This window comes from Scyliorhinus torazame, chromosome 10 (assembly GCF_047496885.1).
Source record: "Scyliorhinus torazame isolate Kashiwa2021f chromosome 10, sScyTor2.1, whole genome shotgun sequence".
Taxonomy (NCBI): Eukaryota; Metazoa; Chordata; class Chondrichthyes; order Carcharhiniformes; family Scyliorhinidae; genus Scyliorhinus; species Scyliorhinus torazame.
Window position 1 is genome coordinate 145050054 of NC_092716.1, and position 22311 is coordinate 145072364.

Genomic DNA, 22311 nt, shown 5'->3' on the forward strand with positions numbered 1-22311 from the left:
ACCTCTCATCTGCATCCTGGGGACACACCTCGATGTAGGGGTAGAGATAGGAAGGCAAAGCACATCGGGGAACACAGGGCACCGAGGCAGCAAGGGAGGTCGGTATGGTTGAGGGATAGGGTGTGGGGGTGTGGGGGGGTCGGCCCCATCAGGAGAGTGCGGAATTGCATTGCACATTAAACATCCTTGTGCACAACCAGTATGAAGCCTCTGACAACTTCTTCCGCAATACGGGCTGACCACTGAACTTTTGGACCATCTTTCTAGGCATCTCCCCCTCCCGCCCGGGCACACCTCATGCAGGTGATGGGTGTGAGCAAGCATTCAACAGACAGGCAGGGGTCAGCACTGGTGCTCACCTCTCTGTGGGTTATCATCTCCCCCTTGCGCTCGACAGTGTCCCGCTGATGGTGCTGAACCAGTCCCAGCACCCTGGAGTGATGTGACAAAGACCCGGGGGTGGATGGTAAATGGGGGTGGGAGGGTTGGTAAGGTAGCAATGACAGACCACATCCTATGTGAATCCGGCGAGTAAGAGTGCCTCCCTGGTCCTCCGGGCTTCCCAGACCCTCACCGCTGCCGCCTGTCCTGCACCCTCCGGCTGGTCCTCCGGTTCATCCCTGGGCTCATCCCCCAGGCCCTGCTGATTCAACGCCGCCTCATCATCCTCATCCTCCTTCTCCTCCTCTTCGGAGGAGCCCACATGTTTCTCATCCCCAACCTCCATATCGTCGGCCACTGCTGTGCGAGGTTGTGGAGTACACTGCAGACCACCACAAAGCGGGCGACCCTCCGGGAGGTGTATTGGAGTGCACCACCGGAGATGTCGAAGCATTTTGAGGAGTCCGATGCACAGCTCTATGCCAGCCTGGGTGCCCGCATGGGCCTCGTTGTACAGGGTCTTCGCTTCGGTCTCCGCCGTCCATACTGGCGTCATTAGCCAAGTCCTCAGCGGGTACCCCTTATCCCCCAAGAGCCAGCCGCTCAACCTGGGGTCATCCTCGAAGAGACTGCCCCAGGCTGTAGCTGTTGTGCATATGCCCCTGGAAGCGTGCACACACGTGCATTATCTTCATGTGGTGGTCGCACACGAGCTGGATGTTCAGGGAGTGGAACCCCTTTCTGTTAATGTAGGGCACTCCCAGATGGCCCGGTGCGCGCAGGGCAACATGTGTGCCATCCACTACCTCCTGGACCTGGGGTATCCCGGCGAAGGCAGAGAAACCTGCTGCCCATGCATCCTGTTGGGCTTGTCCATGTCAGAGTTGATGTAGTTTTCTGCCCGGGTAAATAGGACATCCGTGACCTGTCGGATGCACCTGTGGGCCGTAGCCTGTGAGATACCACACAGGTCCCTGAGGACCTGTTCAGGGGTGCGGTGACCTTGATCGCCACCTGGAGCAGGTGTCCTCCTCCTCCTCCATGTGGTGCCAAGTCCGCGAGGACATGGCACAGGTGCCGCACCGTCTCCTTGTTGAGGTGGAGCCTCCTGCAGCATGAGCTGTCCATCATCTGTTCAAAGGACCAGCAACGCCTGTGCACCCTGGGCTGTCGTGGGTCTCTCCTTCTGGGTCTGTCCCTGGTCTGATGAGCGGCCGGGTGCTCAGGGTGTGAGGCGGGAACCGGCATGTGGTCCGCCGGCTTGAGCATTTGCTGACACTGCTGTTGCTACCATCTCCGGTGTCTGACTGCCCATACTAGCAGCAGCACCACTGATGCCTGTTCTGCTGGACCCCAAATCCCTGTCACAGCATTCAAAATCTGTAAGGCATTGGGAGAGGGTGTTAGACTGACAAACAGTAGTGGCTCCCACTCTGGAATCCTCCATTCCCCATTGACACCCCCCCCCCCCCCCGCCCCCCCAGAACGCCCTGCCCACGCACTCCCAGCCACAGCGGGCTCCCGTCACTGGACCCCAGACCTGTACCCCGGACATCCGCTCAGAACGTCACCTGAACAGGGTGCTGGACCCTGCCCCGTGGCACTCGCCCATCCTCCGGCCTGGACATGTCCCCCTGAGCTGTGACCCATCCCCTGGGTGTTCGGATGTTGGCTGCTGCAAGTGTGGTGTTGCCCCTCCACAGTGTTCAGGCACAGTGCCCAGGCGTCATGGTTTGATTGGAATGCTAGGCAATGGCTCCCACATGCTACATAGCCGGCTCACCCACGGGAATCTACTTGGGTTGTGTGAAGTGCCAACGATTGTCAATTCCCCATTAACAATAGCTTTCAGTCACAAGGCCAGAGGCCTCGCCAGTGGGTGGGGTTTGGATGGTCAGATGGGCAGGGACAAAGGGAACAGATACACACAATCCAGGGGTTGGCATGGATGTGTCGCATGTGGTTGCCCCTCCAGCGCCTCCACCCCACCTCCGATGGCGGCCCAACCTTGCGGAGGGTCCCACACCGCTAGCCAGGGTACCCCATCCCCAGCTGAGGGTCCTCTAACCCCAGCCAAGCACTGGGGTGGCAAGCCCAGCGTCCCCCGGGCTCCATGCCTGTGAGCAGAGTTGGCTACTCACCTCCTCGGCTCCCCAGAGAAGCCTTTAACCTGGTTCACGTTTTTAAAAGGAGTTCTAATCGGCGCCAGCGTGACCACTTGCTCAGGAGGCCGATGAATCATGAGAGGCCATTTAATAAGGGGTGGCTCCTGTTAATTTTATGGAATTAGGGCTTAAGTGGTGACAATTGGTTTCTAATAATAATAATCTTTATTCTTGTCACAAGTAGGCTTACATGAATACTGCAATGAAGTTACTGTGAAAATCCCCTAGTCGCCACATTAAGGCACCTGTTCGTGTACGCTGGGGGAGAATTCAGAATATCCAATTCACCAAACAAGCATGTCTTTCGGGACTTTTGGGAGGAAACCAGAGCGCCCGGAGGAAACCCACGGAAATATGGGGAGAATGTGCCGACTCCACACAGACAGTGACCCAAGTCAGGAGTCGAACCTGGGACCATGGCGCTGTGAAGCAACAGTGCTATTGTTCTACCGTGCCACCATATTGCCATGCTACAGCGAGATCCTGATTTCGCCTATGGGAGGGGGCCGGTTGCATTGCAAACTGTTTGGTGCCTGGCGCAGTTCTCGTATTCGGCCTCTTCCACTATTCACCAGCCTCGTTTTGCTCGAGCGAGAGCACAAAGAGGCGGGAAATTGCATCCTATATCTCAGTATCCCCCCAAAAACATTTCCCTTTGGGTTTAATGAAAAAAAGTCATGAAAATCTCTTTTTATACGTAAAAATGCATTTTGGAGTTGCAAAAAAGGAAATTAAAATGAATAGTTGAATCACTAAATAAATATACTGGCTGGGATTTTGCACCAATGTTTGTTGCAGTGTAACACAGTCTGGGCACTGTCCAGGCGTGGAGGGGGGCACTATATAGCGTGTGCTTTGTGGGCATGGGGGGGGGGGGGGGCGGTGTGTGGAGTTGCTTGGGGATGTGAGTGGAAGGCACCAGAGCTGCACAGAGAGAAATGGGGGAAAGGCACCAGACACAGAAATGAATAAAGATTGTAAGAGGGGAAAAAAACATCTGAGCAAGGAAATTCATGATATTAAAGACATACCATATTGCAATGGCCAGTGGCAGGTTGAAAGATTGAGAAACATTTAAAGATCAGAAAGGGTTACTAAAAAAAGTAATAAAAAGAGCAAAGGTCAATTCTGAAAGTAAACTAGTGAAAAATTTAAAAAGGGATAGCAAAAGCTTCTCTAAGTATATAAAAGGGAAGAGAGTAGCTAAAGTGAATGTTGGTCCCTTGGAGGATGAGACCGGTGAGTTAATAGCGGAGAACACAAAAATGGTGGAGATGCTAAATCAATATTTTTCCTCAGTTTACATGGTGGAGGACATCAGTATCATCCCAATAATAACAGGAAAGGCAGGGTTAATAGAAAGGGAAGAACTTAGAACAATCATCAGCAATAGGGAAAAAGTACTAAACAAACTATTGGGATTGAAGGTAGACAAGTTCCAAGGGCAAAAATGGCCTACATCTAAGGGTCTTAAAGGAAGGGGAGGCAGAGATAGTCGATCCATTGATTATAATATTCCAAAATTCACTCGATGTGGAAAAGGCTCCAGTGGATTGGAAAAATGCTAATGTAATGCCTTATTCAGAAAAGGGGGTGAGGCAGAAAGTAGAACATTATAGACCAGGTAGTTTAATGTCTGTTGTTGGGAAATTGTTGGAATCCATTATTAAGGAAGCAGTAACGGGACATTTGGAAAGTCCAAAATCAGAGTCAGCATGGTTTTATGAAGGGTAAATCATGTTTGAAGGTTCTTTAAAGATGTAACAAGCAAAATGGATAATGGGGGTACTGTAGATGTAGTGTATCTTGACTTCCAGAAAGCATTTGAAAAGGTGCCGTACAAAAGGTTAATACACAGGTAAGAGCCATGGGGTTGGGGTAATATATTAGCTTGGATAGAGGATTGGTGAACCAACAGAAAGCTGAGAGTGTGGATAAAAGGATCTTTTTCTGGTTGGCAAGCTGTAACTCGAGACGTTCTATATTAATGACTTGGATGCAAGTATAGAATGTCCCATACCCAAATTTGCAGATTACACTAAAATAGGTGGGATAGTAAGTTACAATGAAGAAATTTACAAATGGATATGGTAGGTTAGGTGAGTGGGCCAAAATTTGGCAGATAACGTTTAACATGAGTGTGAGGTTATCCATTTTGGTTAGGAAAAATGGAAAGGCAACTTATTATCTAAATGGAAAGAAACTTCAGAGTGCTTCTTTGCAGAGTGATCTGGGTGTCCTTCTGCATGAATCGCAGAAAACTAGCATGTAGGGGTAGAGCAGGTAATAAAGAAAACAAATAGAATTTGGCCTGCAATAGAGTATAAAAGTAGGGTACTTTTACGGCAACTGCATAAGGCATTGGTGAGACCGCACCTGGAGTACTGTGCACAGTTTTGGTCCCCTTATTTGAGGACGGATGCAGTTGCATTACAGGCAGTTCAGATGAGGTTCACAAGATTAATTCCAGAGATGAGGGGCCGGATTCTCTGTTTGAGAGGCTAAGTGCTGACGCCGGGACTGAATGGTGGGTGTTCCATGGTCCGGTGGCGACGCCAGTCCTGGAGCAATTCAGGATACCTGGCGGAGGTGGGGTGCAGGGGTGGGAGCACCTTCGGGCCAGTGTCACTCTGCAGAGTCAGAGGCCAAGGTGGGTGGTCAGCGAGGTGCGCAGCAAGATGGCCGTGGTAATGGCGGTCTGTACCTGGGCACCGCCCCTGTCTTATGAGGGGTCACCCCAGCCACTCAGCCTGTGCCCCATCACCCCTGCCCCAGCGCTGGCAGAGCCCCCCTGCCCCAGCCAGCCCGACCAGTGTTTGGCCCGGCAGCCCATGGTCGCTCCTCTCTCTGTCCTACCTCCTCTCTGTCCTTCATCAGCCATGATGCCGGTTTCAAGATTTTTAAAAGCACATGTGAACCATGCAATCAGGAAGTCAGCCATTGGAGGAGGAGGCACTGGAGAATTTGGCGTCGGGCCCGCAAATAATATGCAAATGGTGTTTACTGTACTTGCGTTCCGGTACGCATTGACGCTGCTGTTGAGGTGACGGAGAAAAGTGATTTGGCGTTAAATCAGCACCTGTCACGATTTTGGCGTTGGAACCTATTCTCTACCCAATCGCGTTTTGCGATTTCGGCATCGGCAAACGGAGAATCCCACCCAAGGTATGTGAAGAGAAAACTGAAATCAGAGAATACTGGAATTGAAGAAAACACACAAAGAAGTGAATTTTCTCCCTGCACGATCAACAAACTCAAGGGCTAGAGAAAGAATGTGATCAAGAATAATAATTAGATAAGGGGTGAAAGGAGTATGATTTCACCCTATGATAAGTGGAACCTTATTATACGTGACTCATAAGTTAAACTGACATTTATTTCACATTGGAAGCAATGAACGAAATTAATAACATAGCAACTGGTCAAATATTGTTTGCCTTAAATGATTTGTGAGTTAAAATGACACGGGTAAAGCCAGTCTAGTACCCACACTTCCAGAGGGAAACACAATAAGACACACGGCAGTAGGTGCTCAGGAAATCTCAGACTCAACGTAGAGATACAAATGTGACATGATTTATTTTAGTTTAGTTAATCTAATTATGACAAGTCAAGATGATTTTACAGTGAATTCTGGGACAAGCTCATCCCATGACTCGAACTTAGCATCATAATGAAAATTGACAAGGAAAAACAAAAAAATATGCAGTGATGTGAGATATCAAGTTAGAACAATCACTACTGGTACAAACTATCTACAGCCCTCACATTTAATCCCGTCGTGCTGAGGAAAACAAGTATTAAACATTCAGGCATGTGCATTAAATTGTGCAGCTGAATTCTCCGATCCTGAGACGAAGGTTTGGAGTTTCCAATTTTGAGGCTCTGGGTGGGATTCGCCGATCACGAAATCGCGTTTGGCGATCGTCTGGAGAATCCACGTTTACGCTGGAATCAGGGGCACCGCCGATTTTGCGATGCTCTGCCCCCTCAAAAACGGGATACTCGGGGAGTATGTCGCACGCCATATGGACAACCTCAGATCGTCACCTGAGGCCCTCCCCCGATGGGCCGAGTCCCCGACGGTGTGGGACTGTGTCCAGCGCCGCCACAGTCGCGGGAGAGCCGTTCCGCTGGCCGAGGGAGCTTCGGCTGGGGCTGGGTGGCCAGGGGGGTTACTTGGGGCACGGACCTGGCCATTCTGCAGCTGTTTACAGTGCCCGGCTGCTAGTCCCCCACCAGATGATTGGTGCGGGGCCGGCGCCGACTTTCTGATCGTAAGACCAAACGGAACCTGTGGTCATAGCCACAGGACCGGAAAATCTAGCCCATGTCCGGAGGAAGTGTCTGGTTTTACGCTGAAAAAATCTGTGAGGCCCCGGCACCGATCATCCGACCGGTGAGGGGCTAGTAGCTGCGGCAGGTAAAATGCATGGCCTTCCCGATATAACCGGCTGGAGAATTGCCGGGTCCATGGTCACGCAATGCGCACGCCGACAACCTGCAGTGGTCACGCCGTACAACATGGTGCGCGGACCCAATCTGCTAGAAAGTACCCCCTTGGATGCTCCCTCACCAGCCCCGGGCCACCGCCCCATCAGTACCCCAAGCCCTCGCCAAAGCCCCCCACGGCCAGCAGCACGGCTCCCCTCCGACTGTGGTGGTGCTGGACACGCCGGGTTCACGAAAACTGAGAGCACACGTGCCCCAAGCCATCGGGAACTTGGCCCATCGGGGAGCAGAGCATCGGGGGTGGGCCCTCAGGTGATATCCTGAGGCCGTCTCTGAGGCGTACTCCTCAATGACGCCATTTTGGAAGGGGCGGAACATCCGAAAACAGGCGCCGCCCCCGCTTTTGGTCATGAACAAGGATTCTCCACCCGATCACCGATTACAATATCGGTGTCGGGCAACAGAGAATCCCGCCCTGTGTTGACTCTGGAGATGGATTTGTGAACTTTCATGACAGCAAAACTGGCACCACGCGTGGACTGATTCAGCTACCATGGAGGGCCAGCACCGGAGCCATGTGAAACACAATCGATTCCAATGAGAAATGGTGCGGATTCACCGGGTTCGCGATTGACACTCAGGAACCTGACAAGCTGCCGCCGCATATACACACTTCACTCCCCACACACACCATCCCAGCCAACAAGATGGCAGTAAGACCTGCAGCACCACGTTTTATGGACGCCAAGCTTGAGACCCTTCTGAACACCGTGGAGGAGAGGCTGGGCCCCAGCCCGGGAAGGAGGCTGCCCGCTGCCGCTGTTTGCCGTGACTGGGGGCAGGTGGCAGAGGCGGTGAGCACCACGATGAACACAGTCCAGACCGGCCTGCAGTGCAGGAAGAAATTGCATGACTTTCTCAGGTGGCCAGGGTGAGTAGGCAGCATTGTGCCCCTAGCCCCATCCCACACAACCAGGACCCTACACCCCCACCCACCCAAAGGGTGGCCAAACCCTCATCCTTCGCCACATGCCGGCACCCATACTGGCCACCATGACCAAGAGCCCAGGTCACTGTAGCCATCAACTACCCACCCCCTGGGCTGCATGTGTCTGACTGTCTAACACTGCATTTTCTATTTCCCGCCCCCACAGGAGAAGGCCACCTATAACCGCATGGAGCAGGAGAAAACGCCTGGTGCAGGTATTGTTGGCAGGTCTGAGGAAAGAGATGTCACTGGGGTGGAGATCGTCTACAGGCAAGGAAGTGAGACCCCAATTAGATGTGGTTCTCTAAACCACTTGTGGCAACGCCCCTCCATCACCACCCCCATCACCCCGACTACCTCACCATCCCCACCTCCAGGATGCCATGCACGCTAGAGACCCTGAGCTTCTCGATTGTTGCTCTCGAAGTCATTGATGACATCCTGTGGATATCCAACCATTTTGGATACACATCGATGAGGAGGAGAAACTTGAACCCATGATAAGGTCTGGCAAAATCGGCATGGAGACTTACCCATAGTTGACCTAGCTACTCCCAGGGATGAAGCAGAGCTGCAGGTGCGAGATCAGCTGCTCCTGGGAAACTCCACACTGTTGGGCAAGCCGCTCAATCTCTGCATCCAATCCTGGCCACCGTACATAACTTCGGTGAAGCATCTTAGACATTATGGAGTTCTGCCAAGATAGAGCCTGATCCGTTGTGACTGAACCACGGCGCACATCTCCCAAAGAGATATACCATCCTCCACGCTGAACTCAGCGGTCTTCGAGGTAAAAGCCTGTTCACTGGGAAGGGCATGATGCCTGGCCCCATGCAACACAATATGACAAACCTTGGATAACAGGGGGTCAGACTATGTCCATGCCCATATCTGGGCCACCGTTATGAGCAATGTATCTACAAAATCCATAGTAACGATTACCTCGTCGGCTCTGAGCATTTTTGTGAAAGTTTGACTTGGAAGATCTTGGGAGAAGGTGAAATGGCAACTGCTGATCATTGTTGCTGCTTGGGAGATCTCGGCCAATACTTTTTAAATTGCCTGCTAGACCGTCAACTGTTAAAAAGAGATTTCAACTTCTAGTTGATAGGTGAAAGGGTGACACAACATTTCCCCATGTTAGAAATGTTATGGTCTTCGAGGTGGGACTTGATTCCTCATGGAATACTGTTTTAAAATTCATCCATTAACAAAATTTCTCTAAGGTTTTCAAAATCTTACTCCAACTTCATCAATACCAGCGATTCCAAATAAAATCAATCCCTTCCTCTAATTTCTAAATTTCTTGGACGGGTTCTCCATTTCTAAGACTAAGGGCTGGATTCTCCGATTTTGAGACTCAGTGCCGATGCCGTCGTGGGAACAGTGGCGTTTTATGCAAGAACAAATGGTGCAAAAGCTCCACTGATCCTCCATCTGGTGGAGGGCTAGCAGGCACGCAGCGTAAAGCTCCCAACATGGCGCCAGCCGCGCATGGACCCGGCCTGCCACATACTGACCCGCAGTAACCCCCCTCGCCATCCCCCCACCAGTGTCCCCAGCCCCCGCCAAAGCCCCCCCTGCCCATGGAATGGCTCCCCACGACTATGGCGACGCTGGGCTCAGTCCGCAGCCGCCACGCCAGGTTCACAAAAAAAAGGATGTGTTCCCTCTGTTGGGAACTCGGCCCATCGGGGGCAGAGCATCGTGGGAAGGCCTCAGGTGACGTCCTGAGGCCGCCCAGACAGCGTGCGGCGTCATTTCCGAAGGGGCGGGCATCGCAAAAGCGGCGCTGCCCCTGATTTTGGCACAAATGGGGATTCTTGGGCCGATCGCCGAACGCGATTTCGGCGTCACCAACCGGTGAATCCTGCCCCACATCTGCTGTCATCTCCTGCAACGCCTTCAGGTCGCCATGGTTGGCGACCAGGTTGCCAACCAGGTTGCCATGTTGAGGATTCCGCTCTGCCCCTGGTGCCTCCAACTACTCAGTTTTAGCGAGGATTTTCTTGATACTCCTTAGTAGTCTGTCATTAAGTAGTCTTAGTAGAAGTAAAGTAAAAAGAAAAAGTTTTTGCCGACTCTTTGAAAATGTTTTCCACAAACCACAGACATGTTTAATTTTTTATATTCTGAAATTAAACTTTAAACGTATGCCTCAACATACAGGCTTCCTTTGCATTGCTCTATTCTTTCAGTGCAAAATGCTAATCTCACACTTACCTCCCATAATGCATGACTGAAGAATAATCGTATTTTGTCCCCAAGTTATTGGTGTCCAGTTTTACAAAATTGAATTTTGTTCCTGTAAAGTAATACATGTAGAACTAGCGAAAATAACTTTTGTATTGACCAGTTTAACACATTTATTTACTCTCTTTATCTTTAGGTAAGTCATCAAAGAATATTATCTTTTAATTTGATTACCAAGAATAATTTGAACATTCATCAGTGCTGTAAAACAGGCAACAATGGATTGGCTCTCCATTACATCCCTCTTTTCCATAGGGTTGGATGGTTAACACTATCCAATCCACTGCTGATTGATTTGCACATCAGTCACCATCAGTTACTTTAAAACAAAGGGATGAATTTCATTCTTCATTCTTCATGCTGGAACAGAGTATGATTGTTACCCCATGCTGCTGTTGCTGATGTATGTTTTATTTTTAAGTCCTATTGCATTGAGTAACTTACAGACGGATAAGCAGGATAATAATTTCCCCTGCCAACTGATCTAAGCAAAAAAGAGTTTTAAAAAAAAATTTAGTGTACCCAATTCATTTTTTTCAATTTAAGGGGCAATTTAACGTGGCCAATCCACCTAACCTGCACATTTTTGGATTGTGGACGAAACCCACGCAAACACGGGGAGAATGTGCAAACTCCACACGGACAGTGACCCAGAGCCAGGATCGAACCTGGGACCTTGGCACTGTGAGGCAGCAATGCTTATCACTGCGCCACTGTGCTGCCCAGCAAAAAAGAGTTTGAAATTATTTCTTATTATTTTCTTACTAAAAATACTTTTTCTCCCTGTTTTGATTAACATTTACTGGGACTGGTAGTTTGGATCCATGTTCTGGTATTTTGTGTCGGAAATAAGAGGCGTCATTCTCCGCCGGCGGGAGTCTCCGTTCTGCCGGCACCGGGGGATTTCCCGACGGCGTGGGGCTGCCCCACAATGGGAAACCCCATTAACCGGCCGGTGTTACGGAGACTCCCGCCGGCCGGTCGGCGCAGAAATGTGGCGGGGCGGGTAGGAGAATTTCGCCCAAGATGGGCGACAAAGATAAAATGGTGCCAATGTCATGTGTGACAACTACAACTTCTGTCCCGATGTTGAAACTTTTGTAAAAGTGGGGAAGCATGTGCCTGCAAACTGTTCTGTACTCATTTAAGGCCAATTAAGGATGTTATGGGGCTTCTTAAAAGCACAACTTATAATTTTATCGAAACATCATGGAGGCAGCCAGCACACCCGGTGCAGAGAAGGGCAGGGAGGGAGGAGGACCTCCTTGTGAACCTGTTCCTGGGCCTGGCCAAACTTGCCATAAACAGGCAGCGGGTGACCGAGGGGGTCGTCCAACTTGACTGTTTGCCCCTTTTCCGTGGCTTAATTCACAGCCGGGTACCTGGAGAAGGAGTATGTGGTGTCCATGGGCACCATCGAGGCCTTCCATGCCAGGTAGGCACCGCAGGCTCTGGGGTGCTTCATTAACCCTTTCAATCATATTTCAGTTTAATGATTTTAAGTCTCATTGTGTTTAAGGCAGTATACCTTTAAGGGGCTGCCCCTTTTAATTTGTCCCTCAGCTTGTTTAATTTAGTTTATTTGGTTCAATTAAAACAGTTGGAGGGAGCCAATGTACTTAGTGCGGAGAAGGGCAAGGAGGGAGGAGGAGCTCCTCATGAATCTGCTCCTGGGCCTGGCCAAACCTGAGGAAGGATGTTCTTGCTCTAGAGGGTGTGCAGCGAGGGTTTACCAGATAATTCCTGTGTTGGCAGGACTGCCGTATGAGGAAAGATTGAATTGGTTAGGATTGCATTTGTGGAGTTCAGAAGAGGGCAGCACGGTAGCACAAGTGATTAGCACTGGGGCTTCATAGCGCCAGGGTCCCAGGTTGGATTCCCCGCTGGGTCTCTGTCTGTGCGGAGTCTGTATGTTCTCCCCATGTGTTGCGTGGGTTTCCTCCGGGTGCTCCGGTTTTCTCCCACAGTCCAAAGACGTGCAGGTTAGGTGGATTGGCCATGATAAATTGCCCTTAGTGACCAAAAAAAGTTAGGCGGGGTTATTGGGTTACGGGGATAGGGTGGCAGTGATGGCTTAAGTGGGTCGGTGCAGACTCGATGGGCCGAATAGCCTCCTTCTGCACTGTATGTTCTATGTTCTAATGAGGGGGATCTCCGAGAAGCCTATAAAATTCTGACAGGACTAGACAGAATAGATGCAGGAAGGATGTTCCCGAGGATGGGTGTGTCCAGAGCCAGGGGTCACAGCCTGAGCATTCAGGGAAAACTATTTTGGACAGAGGTTAGGAGAAATTCCTTCACCCAGAGAGTCATGAGCCTGTGGAATCCATTACCACAGGAAGTAGTTGAAGCCAATTACTTCTCTGTCGGCCAACACTGAAATCGGGAAAGGCAATTGGACAGAGATTCGTTTATTTCGCCGAAATTGTGGTTGGCGCTGGGTTCATGCCAAATCGCAAATCTCCGGTGCCTCGAACGTGACGTCAATGCATTCCACTCCGCATATAGTCAATGCCGTTTGTATATTATTAGTGGGGCCTGACCCGGTATTCTCCAGGGTCTTCGCTATTCTCCGCCTCCACTGGAGAGAATTCCCGATGGCGAGGTTCACTCGTGCTTTTAAAAGTTGGGAAACAGGCACTGAGGCCGATGAGGGAGGAACAGGAAGTAGGACATGGAGAGGTGCGATTGTGGGCTGCCGGTCCTGCTGCTGGCCGGGGTGGGGGCCAGCCAGGGCCGGTGGGTGAGGGGGGAGGGGGTCCACGGGTGGTGGGGCCGGGGTGACCATTCCAAGGAACTGGGGCAGTGTCCAGCCAGAGACCACCATTGCCGCGGCCTGCAAGGTAGCTATCTTGCTGCGCATCCCACTGATCACCCGCCTTAGCTCCTGGTTCTGCTGAATGCCTCTGGGCGTATGGGTGCCCCCAACCCACCACTGCACCCCAGTCCCCACCCTCCACCCAACCATCCCACCCTCTGCCATACCAACCCCCCAACCGGCAGCCACCTGCCGGTGGGGCATCAGGCAGCCTATCGAAGGGCAACGCACACAATTGCCCCTACAGAGGGGCGCTGGAAAGTATCGCTGGCAAGGGCAGTGTCAACTGCCGGTACCCTTGACAGCAGGAATGGGCACCTGAGCCAGAGGCCCCCAGGGGGCCGGGCACCAACGGGGCCAGGGTTTGGGGATGGGGGAGGTGGAACCTGTGGGGGGCAATGTCCACAATGTCATCCGGGAACACCATGTAGCCCGTTGGACCTGGTTTGGCACAGGGGGTATGCACCATGCTAACATGTCAACCTTTCATCCCCTGCAGACAATGGATATTGGAATTCAACCAGCAATGGTGGCCTTCTTCCTAGTCGCCGTGAGAATATGGATCAAGCTACTGGATGTCAAACTGAGTTTTAGTTTGGATCTAGAATCAAGCTTGATGGGAAAATGAAATGTCAAAAAGAACGTTTTGGTCGAACGGAATTTATGTTATCTCTTATGTTTTTGTGCTGGACAGTTGCAGTAACAAAACACGGCCTTGGGAATCATTTCTATTTCTACAGATAACTTTATTTTAGCTGAGAGCCACAGAATGCTGTATTTCTCAGACCTCTTCTAAAGGGGCTGTCCTTGGGAAGGAAACATTGTAATTTTATTATATAAGTAAGTATCTGCTGTATTAACTTCGACTTGCATCTGTAGACACTCTGATGTACAGTGCTCAAGTCCCGGCCGAGAAATAAACATATGTTAAAGTAACGAGGTGTTCGACTGATCATTTCATCCGGACTGGCTGCAAAAGAATCTTCAGCCGCACCGCTGTGGGATGCACTGAGGCTGTACGAGCTGGGGGTGCTGGAAGGAAGAGGAAGCTGCAGCTGCAGAGCATGCCCCAGAGGAACAAGAGGCAGTGGTGAGGATGGAGAGGCAGGCGCCCAACAGGCCAAGGAAGAGGACGTGCAAAGGAGGCGCCACATGAGGCCTCGCAGGTATTGGCAGCGTTGGTTATTCAAGGACCTGTCGGGCCAGGCTGAGCAGGAGGACGGTGTGACATATCTGCCGCATCATGGTGCACCTTGTACCGCAGGGGAATGGGGGAGGACACCCGCTCCCGGTGGCCGTCAAGATGACGGTCGCCCTGAATATCTGAACCATGGGGTCCTTCCAGGCGTCGAGAGGGGACCTGATCGGGATCTCACAGAGCTCGGTGCACAGGTGCATCTACACCATCATGGAGGCTCAACTGCCAACTGCCCAGTCAGCACAACATCCATTTCACTGTGGACCAAGCCCACCAGGATGCCCGGGCAGCGGGGTTCGACATCATCACTGAGATTCCCTGGGTCCAGGGGGTGATTGACGGGATGCATGTTGCCCTACGAGCACCTGCAGATGACAGGCTGGTCATCACAAACTGAAAGTCGTTTCACTCAATGAACGTGCAGCTGGTGTGAGACCATCAGCTGTGCATCATCAACGTCTGCGGCCGATACCCGGGCAGTGTGCACGACGCATTCATCTTGGCACACGCGACGGTCCCTGGCCCCTTCGAGGTGCACTCCCAGCTGGGGTGTTGGCTCCTGGGTGACAGGGGTTACCCACTGCAGCTGTGACTGATAACACCTATCCGGAGGCCACATACTGACACAGGGACCCGCTGCAATGACGCCTATGCAGCGACCAGACACATGATCGAGCGGTGCTTCGGCATCCTGAAGATGTGGTTCAGGTGCCTGGACTGCTCTGGAGGGGCTCTCCAGCATAGTGCTTGGAGGGTCTTCAACATCATGGTGGCTTGCTGCGTCCTCCACCACATTGCGCAGAAGAGGGACGATGTGCTGGAGGAGGGGGATAAACGCCATGCCTCGTCTGACGAGGAGCATGCGGGGATTGCCGAGGGTGGGCAGGACGTGGGCCCAGGTAGGCCGCAAAATGTGCGTCAGGGCCAACGGTTATGGATCGCTCTGATCGGCATAGTCGTCTTTCGAGGTATATAGTTATCGATGTGATCTCCAACCAGCTGGTGGTGATAGAGATCCACCATGTGACTCGAGATATCCGGCAGTTGGTAGTAAGTCATACAAGAGGATCGTTGCACTAGAAGTAGCTCCAGGAGAATTCATTGAATTAATTTATTCATTACTGTTTGGATCATAGTTCGTTAGTTATCTTTACACGTGTTCATCTTGTTAATAAATTATCTTACTAATCAAATAACTAGAAGTTCAGTGTGCATCTGTACTACAGCCACAACATAGAACATAACATGGTACCAAGAGTGTCAAACAATTAAAGATAACAACGGAGAAGATGGCAGGAAACAGGAAGAAGAAAGAAAAAAGAAAATTCTTCCACCTACCTGGTAAACTATGGGCAACTGGAACTCAATGCAAGGAAAGACTGTGAAGTTAGAGATGGAAGGTCTGAAGGCACCCCACCAGCTTCAAGTCACCGGTAATGTAGATGAGAATTGGCGAGTTTTTAAGCAGCAATTCAGACTTTATGTTGCAGTCCTTGGCCTGCAGACGCAGCCTGACGAGAGGCGTATTGCGTTGCTGCTCATGGTAGCTGGTCCTCAAGTATTGAAATTTACAATACCTTCACTTTCAACAGCGAAGAGGAAAACAAGTGCTTTGATGAAGGAATAAAGTACTTTGATCGGCATTGCTTTCCGAAGAAAAATGAAATGTTTGAATGTCATGTATTTGATATGCGTACCCACAAAGAAGAGCTTCAATTAGAAAACGCTATCAAGATTTGTCATGCAAGTGAGTTAGCTGCACAGTAAATTAGCATATTCAATCTGAAACATTTTGCTGCCAATCTGGAAGAAGACGCCAGCGCCATAAGCACTGTGACGCCGTTGAATAAAAATGTGGGGCGGGATTCTCTGTTTTGCCGGCGCCCGGGGGTTTCCCGACAGCATGGGGTTGCCCCACAATTGGAAACCCCATTGACCGGCCGGTGTAACGGAGAATCCTGCCGGCGGGTCGAGGCTGAAAAGTGGCGTGGCGGAGAATCCAGCCCCCGGTCTCCGTGCAGGTGGCCATTTTAAGTGGCTAACCGCATCCGCCATTTTATGCCAGAGATGTGGCAATCGACATGGGGCACGGCAATGTCCAGCATTTGGGAAGGTGTATTCCAAGTGTGACCGAACAAATCATTTTGCAAAGCAACGTTTTTTGCGTCCAGCAGTGGACCAAACAGGATCAGTCAATGCGATTGCTGAGATGTCCATTGAAGACCTGTTTTTCATCGACTAAGGACACGATGCATCTGAATATGCAGTTGAGGCAATAGGGATGGTGTTGCTGACATCATTGAAGACAGATGGACAATTCCAGTAATGCTGAATGCCACATTGATCAAATGCAAGCTTGATACGGGAGAGAGGGCCAACCTTCTCAGTTTGTCCGATTTGAATGGGCTGCAATTTAAACCGAAAGTCGTCAATCAAAAGAGACTACTGAAAGACTACAATCGGAATGAGATTGCGACGCTGGGTGCATGTGAACACGAAGCATTGGTACACAACAGAAGTCATATCATGCCATTTTCCACTGTGGACATGGAACGTGAGTCCATCATAGGAGCAAACGTGTATGAAGCTATGAACCTCGTTGAGCATTCCTGACAGCGCTGTGACAGAGGATCATTACGACTGGCAACGAGGTATAACGGTGCAGTTATCCGATGAGATAACAGCAAAAGTGGAAGAAGATAAACCAGTTGAAGAGATGGAAGAGCCAAAGTGAATTCCAGAATTCTGGTTATCAGCCTTCAAGAATGTGGATTTGCTCAGTGACATGATACTGGAGGATGATGAGCCCATCCTGAAGTATTTACAAGACTTAGAATTGAAATCTTCAGGTCCAGGGCAGCGAACAAGTTTTACTCTGGAGTTTAAGTGTGAGCAGAATGAGTATTTCACAAATGAAATTCTGATCAAGACATACAGAATGAAGTCCCAGTCTGATGAGTCAGATTCTTTCTTTTCTGATGGACCACAAATTATAGGATGCACAGGATGCCAAATTGACTGGAAGGAAGGAAAAAACATTACCATGAAGACCATTAAAACAAAGCAGAGGCATAAGGACATAAAACAGTTACGAAAATTGTGCAAATGACTTTTTCTTCAGTCTTTTTAATCCTCCTGGGTCACTGTCCATGTGGGGTTTGCACATTCTCCCCATGTCTGTGTGGGTTTCACCCCCACAACCCAAAAATGTGCAGGTTAGGTGGAGTGGCCATGCTAAATTGCCCCCTAATTGGAAAAAATAATAATTGGGTACTCTAAATTTATAAAAAGAATTTTTAAAAATGTGTGCCCAGTGGACCACCTTAAATTGTATCAGGCTGAGCCTCGCGCATGGTGAGGACGTGTTGACTCTACTCAGAGCATCCTCTCACAGACCTTCCTCTAGCTCCGTACCCAGCCCATCTTCCCACTTACGCTTTACCTCCCCTATCTGAATTCCCTCCCACTCCATAAGCTCTTTATAAATATCTGAGATCATCCCCTCCCCCACCCCCGTTTTAGAATCTATCTTTTCCTGTATTCCCTGTGGCGGTAGAAGCGGAAAGGTCGAAACCTGCCGCCTTACAAAGGTACAAAGTCCCTCACCTGCAGATAGCGAAACCCATTCCCACCCGGCAATTCGAACTCCTCCTTCAAATCCGCCAAACAAGGAAAGCTCCCATTGTATAAACAGATCTCCCAGCCTCTCAATACCTGCTCTCTGCCACGTCCGAAACCCTCCATCCAACCTCCCCGGGACAAACTGGTGATTGCCACAAATTGGAGCCCACACCGATGCTCCCTCTACTCCCATATGCTTCCGCCACTGTCCTCAAACTCTCAGAGCCGCCACCACCATCGGGCTTGTAGAGTACCAGGTTGGTGGGAATGGCAGAGGCGTCATTAACTAAAGATTGGGGGGGGAAGGGAAAGTCAGGGAACCAAGAGGTGAAGTAATCAGTGGGAAGCGTAGCTGCTTAGGAATACAAAAAAGCACGAAAAGACAGAACTCAGGGGAGGTTACAATGGTCCCCATCCCACAAAATATGACACAGTGTATGGAAAGGCTCAGTAAACCAAGGTCCACCACACTAAGAAAACAAAAAGGGACGGTCAATAGAGAATTAAAGGTGCTATATTTAAATGTGCGCAGTGTACGGAACAAGGTAGATGAGCTTGTGGCCCAGATTGTGACTGGCAGGTATGATGTGGTAGGCATCACAGAGACATGGTTGCAGGGGGTTCATGACTGGCATTTAAACATCCAGGGATTCACAACCTATCGAAAAGACAGAGAGGTGGGCAGAGGGGGCGGGGTTGCCTTGTTAATTAGGAATGAAATTAAATCAATAGTACTAAACGACATGGGGTTGGATGATGTGGAGTCTGTGTGGGTAGAGTTGAGGAACCACAAAGGCAAAAAAAACCATAATGGGAGTTATGTACAGGCCTCCTAACAGTGGTCAGGACCAGGGGCACAAGATGCACCACGAAATAGAAAGTGCATGTCAGAAAGGCAAGGTCACAGTGATCATGGGGGACTTTAATATGCAGGTGGACTGGGTAAATAATACTGCCAGTGGACCCAAGGAAAGGGAATTCATTGAATGTTTACAGGAGGGCTTTTTGGAACAGCTTGTGATGGAGCCCACGAGGGAACAGGCCATTCTGGACTTAGTGTTATGTAATGAGCCAGACTTGATTAAAGATCTTAAAGTAAGGGAGCACTTAGGAGGCAGTGATCATAATATGGTTGAATTCAATCTCCAATTTGAAAGAAAGAAGGTAGAATCAGATGTAAAGGTGTTACAGTTAAATAAAGGTAACTACAGGGGCATGAGGGAGGAACTGACGAAAATCGGCTGGGAGCAGACCCTAGTGGGAAAGACAGTAGAACAGCAATGGCAGGAGTTTCTGGGTGTAATTGAGGACACAGTACAGAGGTTCATCCCAAAGAAAAGAAAGGTTATCAGAGGGGGGATTAGGCAGCCATGGCTGACAAAGGAAGTTAGGGAATGCATCAAAGCAAAAGAGAAAGCCTATAAGGTGGCAAAGAGTAGTGGGAAGTCAGAAGATTGTGAAGGCTACAAAAACAAACAGAGGATAACAAAGAGAGAGATAAGGAAAGAGAGGATCAAATTTGAAGGTAGGCTAGCCAGTAACATTAGGAATGATAGTAAAAGTTTCTTTAAATACATTAAAAACAAACGGGAGGCAAAAGTTGACATTGGGCCGCTCCAAAATGACGCTGGTAATTTTGTGATGGGAGACATGGAAATAGCCGAGGAACTGAATAAGTACTTTGCGTCAGTCTTCACAGTAGAAGACATGAGTAATATCCCAACAATTCCGGAGAGTCAGGGGACAGAGTTGAATATGGTAGCCATCACAAAGGAGAAAGTGCTAGAGAAACTAAGAGGTCTAAAAATTGACAAATCTCCGGGCCCAGATGGGCTACATCCTAGAGTTCTAAAGGAGATAGCTGAAGAAATAGTGGAGGCGTTGGTGATGATGTTTCAAAAGTCACTGGAGTCAGGGAAAGTACCAGAGGATTGGAAAATCGCTGTTGTAACCCCACTGTTCAAGAAGGGAACAAGGAAAAAGATGGAAAAATATAGGCCAATTAGCCTGACCTCGGTTGTTGGCAAGATTCTAGAATCCATTGTTAAGGATGAGATTTCTAAATTCTTGGAAGTGCAGGGTCGGATTAGGACAAGTCAGCATGGATTTAATAAGGGGAGGTCGTGCCTGACAAACCTGTTAGAGTTCTTTGAAGAGATAACAAATAGGTTAGACCAAGGAGAGCCAATGGATGTTATCTATCTTGACTTCCAAAAGGCCTTTGATAAGGTGCCTCACGGGAGACTGCTGAGTAAAATAAGGGCCCATGGTATTCGAGGCAAGGTACTAACATGGATTGACGATTGGCTGTCAGGCAGAGAGTTGGGATAAAAGGTTCTTTTTCGGAATGGCAACCGGTGACGAGTGGTGTCCCGCAGGGTTCAGTGTTGGGACCACAGCTGTTCTCTTTATATATTAACGATCTAGATAACGGGACTGAGGGCATTCTGGCTAAGTTTGCCGATGATACGAAGATAGGTGGAGGGGCAGGTAGCATGGAGGAGGTGGGGAGGCTTCAGAAAGATTTAGACAGTTTAGGAGAGTGGTCCAAGAAATGGCTGATGAAATTCAACGTGGGCAAGTGTGAGGTCTTGCACTTTGGAAAAAAGAATAGAGGCGTGGACTATTTTCTAAACGGTGACAAAATTCATAATGCTGAAGTGCAAAGGGACTTGGGAGTCCTAGTCCAGGATTCTCTAAAGGTAAACTTGCAGGTTGAGTCTGTAATTAAGAAAGCAAATGCAATGTTGTCATTCATCTCAAGAGGCTTGGAATATAAAAGCAGGGATGTACTTCTGAAGCTTTATAAAGCATTAGTTAGGCCCCATTTAGAATACTGTGAGCAATTTTGGGCCCCGCACCTCAGGAAGGACATACTGGCACTGGAGCGGGTCCAGCGGAGATTCACACGGATGATCCCAGGAATGGTAGGCCTAACATACGATGAACGTCTGAGGATCCTGGGATTATATTCATTGGAGTTTAGGAGGTTGAGGGGAGATCTAATAGAAACTTACAAGATAATGAATGGCTTAGATAGGGTGGATGTAGGGAAGTTGTTTCCATTAGCAGGGGAGACTAGGACCCGGGGGCACAGCCTTAGAATAAAAGGGAGTCACTTCAGAACAGAGATGAGGAGAAATTTCTTCAGCCAGAGAGTGGTGGGTATGTGGAATTCATTGCCACAGAGGGCAGTGGAGGCCGGGACGTTGAGTGTCTTTAAGACAGAAGTTGATAAATTCTTGATTTCTCGAGGAGTTAAGGGCTATGGAGAGAGAGAGCGGGTAAATGGAGTTGAAATCAGCCATGATTGAATGGTGGAGTGGACTCGATGGGCCGAATGGCCTTACTTCCTATCTTATGTCTTATGGTCTTATGGCCATTACCAGTGCTCCTAAACTTGTGCTCCTACATGATGCTCCCATACCGAGAGCAAAACTGATTTATTAAATAATGATTAAATTAAATTGAGTTTGCACACTCTACTGAGCTGTGACAATTAATAAAGTCAGACTGAATCTGTTAAACTATAATCTATGATTAATATTAACTAATGAATGCCACGTGATAATTCTCTCTAACCTAAACTAGTCTTTGAGTTGTGATCTATCTCTCTCCCCTGCTAACACTACCCAAGATTCCCTGAGCTTTGATATTTACACTGGGAACTGGTGGTGTCCTCTCATGTTTGCATTACACTCAGATGTAACAATTAACCCGTTAGTGTTATGCCTACATACATATCATTACATCCCCCTTTTGTTAACATTTCCTTTCTATGTACGACAAAGGAAAAAATGTATAACAATATTATAACAACACAATAGGGGCTGGTTTAGCACAGTGGGCCGGAACGTGGCGACTAGGGGCTTTTCACAGTAACTTCACTGAAGTCTAATTGTGACAATAAATGATTATTATTACATGATATGTATGTCTCTTTGTAAAGTAACGACAAATGAATAATGATCACAAAGTTCACTGTAAATTATTTACAAATTCAGTCTGTTCGGCCTTCTTCTTCTAGTAGATCTTCTTAATACACAGGAAGGTGATGTAGAAGTTTTAACAGTTTTCTGTGAGTCATCACAAACTTGAGAATTGGCTCAAGTATTATAGAAAATACTTTCATGAAATTGTAAATCTGGAAATAATTTATTTAATTTTTAAAATAAATTTAGAGTACCCAATTCATTTCTTCCAATTAAGAGGGAATTTAGCGTGGTCAATTCACCTACCCTGCACATCTTTGAGTTGTGGGGGCGAAACCCACGCAAACACGGGGAGAATGTGCAAACTCCACACGGACAGTGACCCAGAGCCAGGATCGAACCTGGGACCTCAGCGGCGTGACGCCGCAGTACTACTCACTGCGCCACCGTGGTGCCCTTGGAAATATTTTATCGAGTTGCTTGATTAAGTCAAACTACTGTTC

At 49.1% G+C, this 22311-nt stretch overlaps 1 protein-coding gene across 1 annotated transcript in view; it reads right to left on the minus strand.

The window, feature by feature from the left end:
* The window catches only part of LOC140430266 (low choriolytic enzyme-like), a 183240-nt gene that overhangs the window by 38621 nt on the left and 122308 nt on the right, over nt 1–22311 (minus strand). The window contains exon 6 of the mRNA XM_072517691.1: nt 10210–10291. Within this exon, the coding sequence (XP_072373792.1) occupies nt 10210–10291 (82 nt within the window). The remainder of the gene's footprint in view (nt 1–10209; nt 10292–22311) is intronic.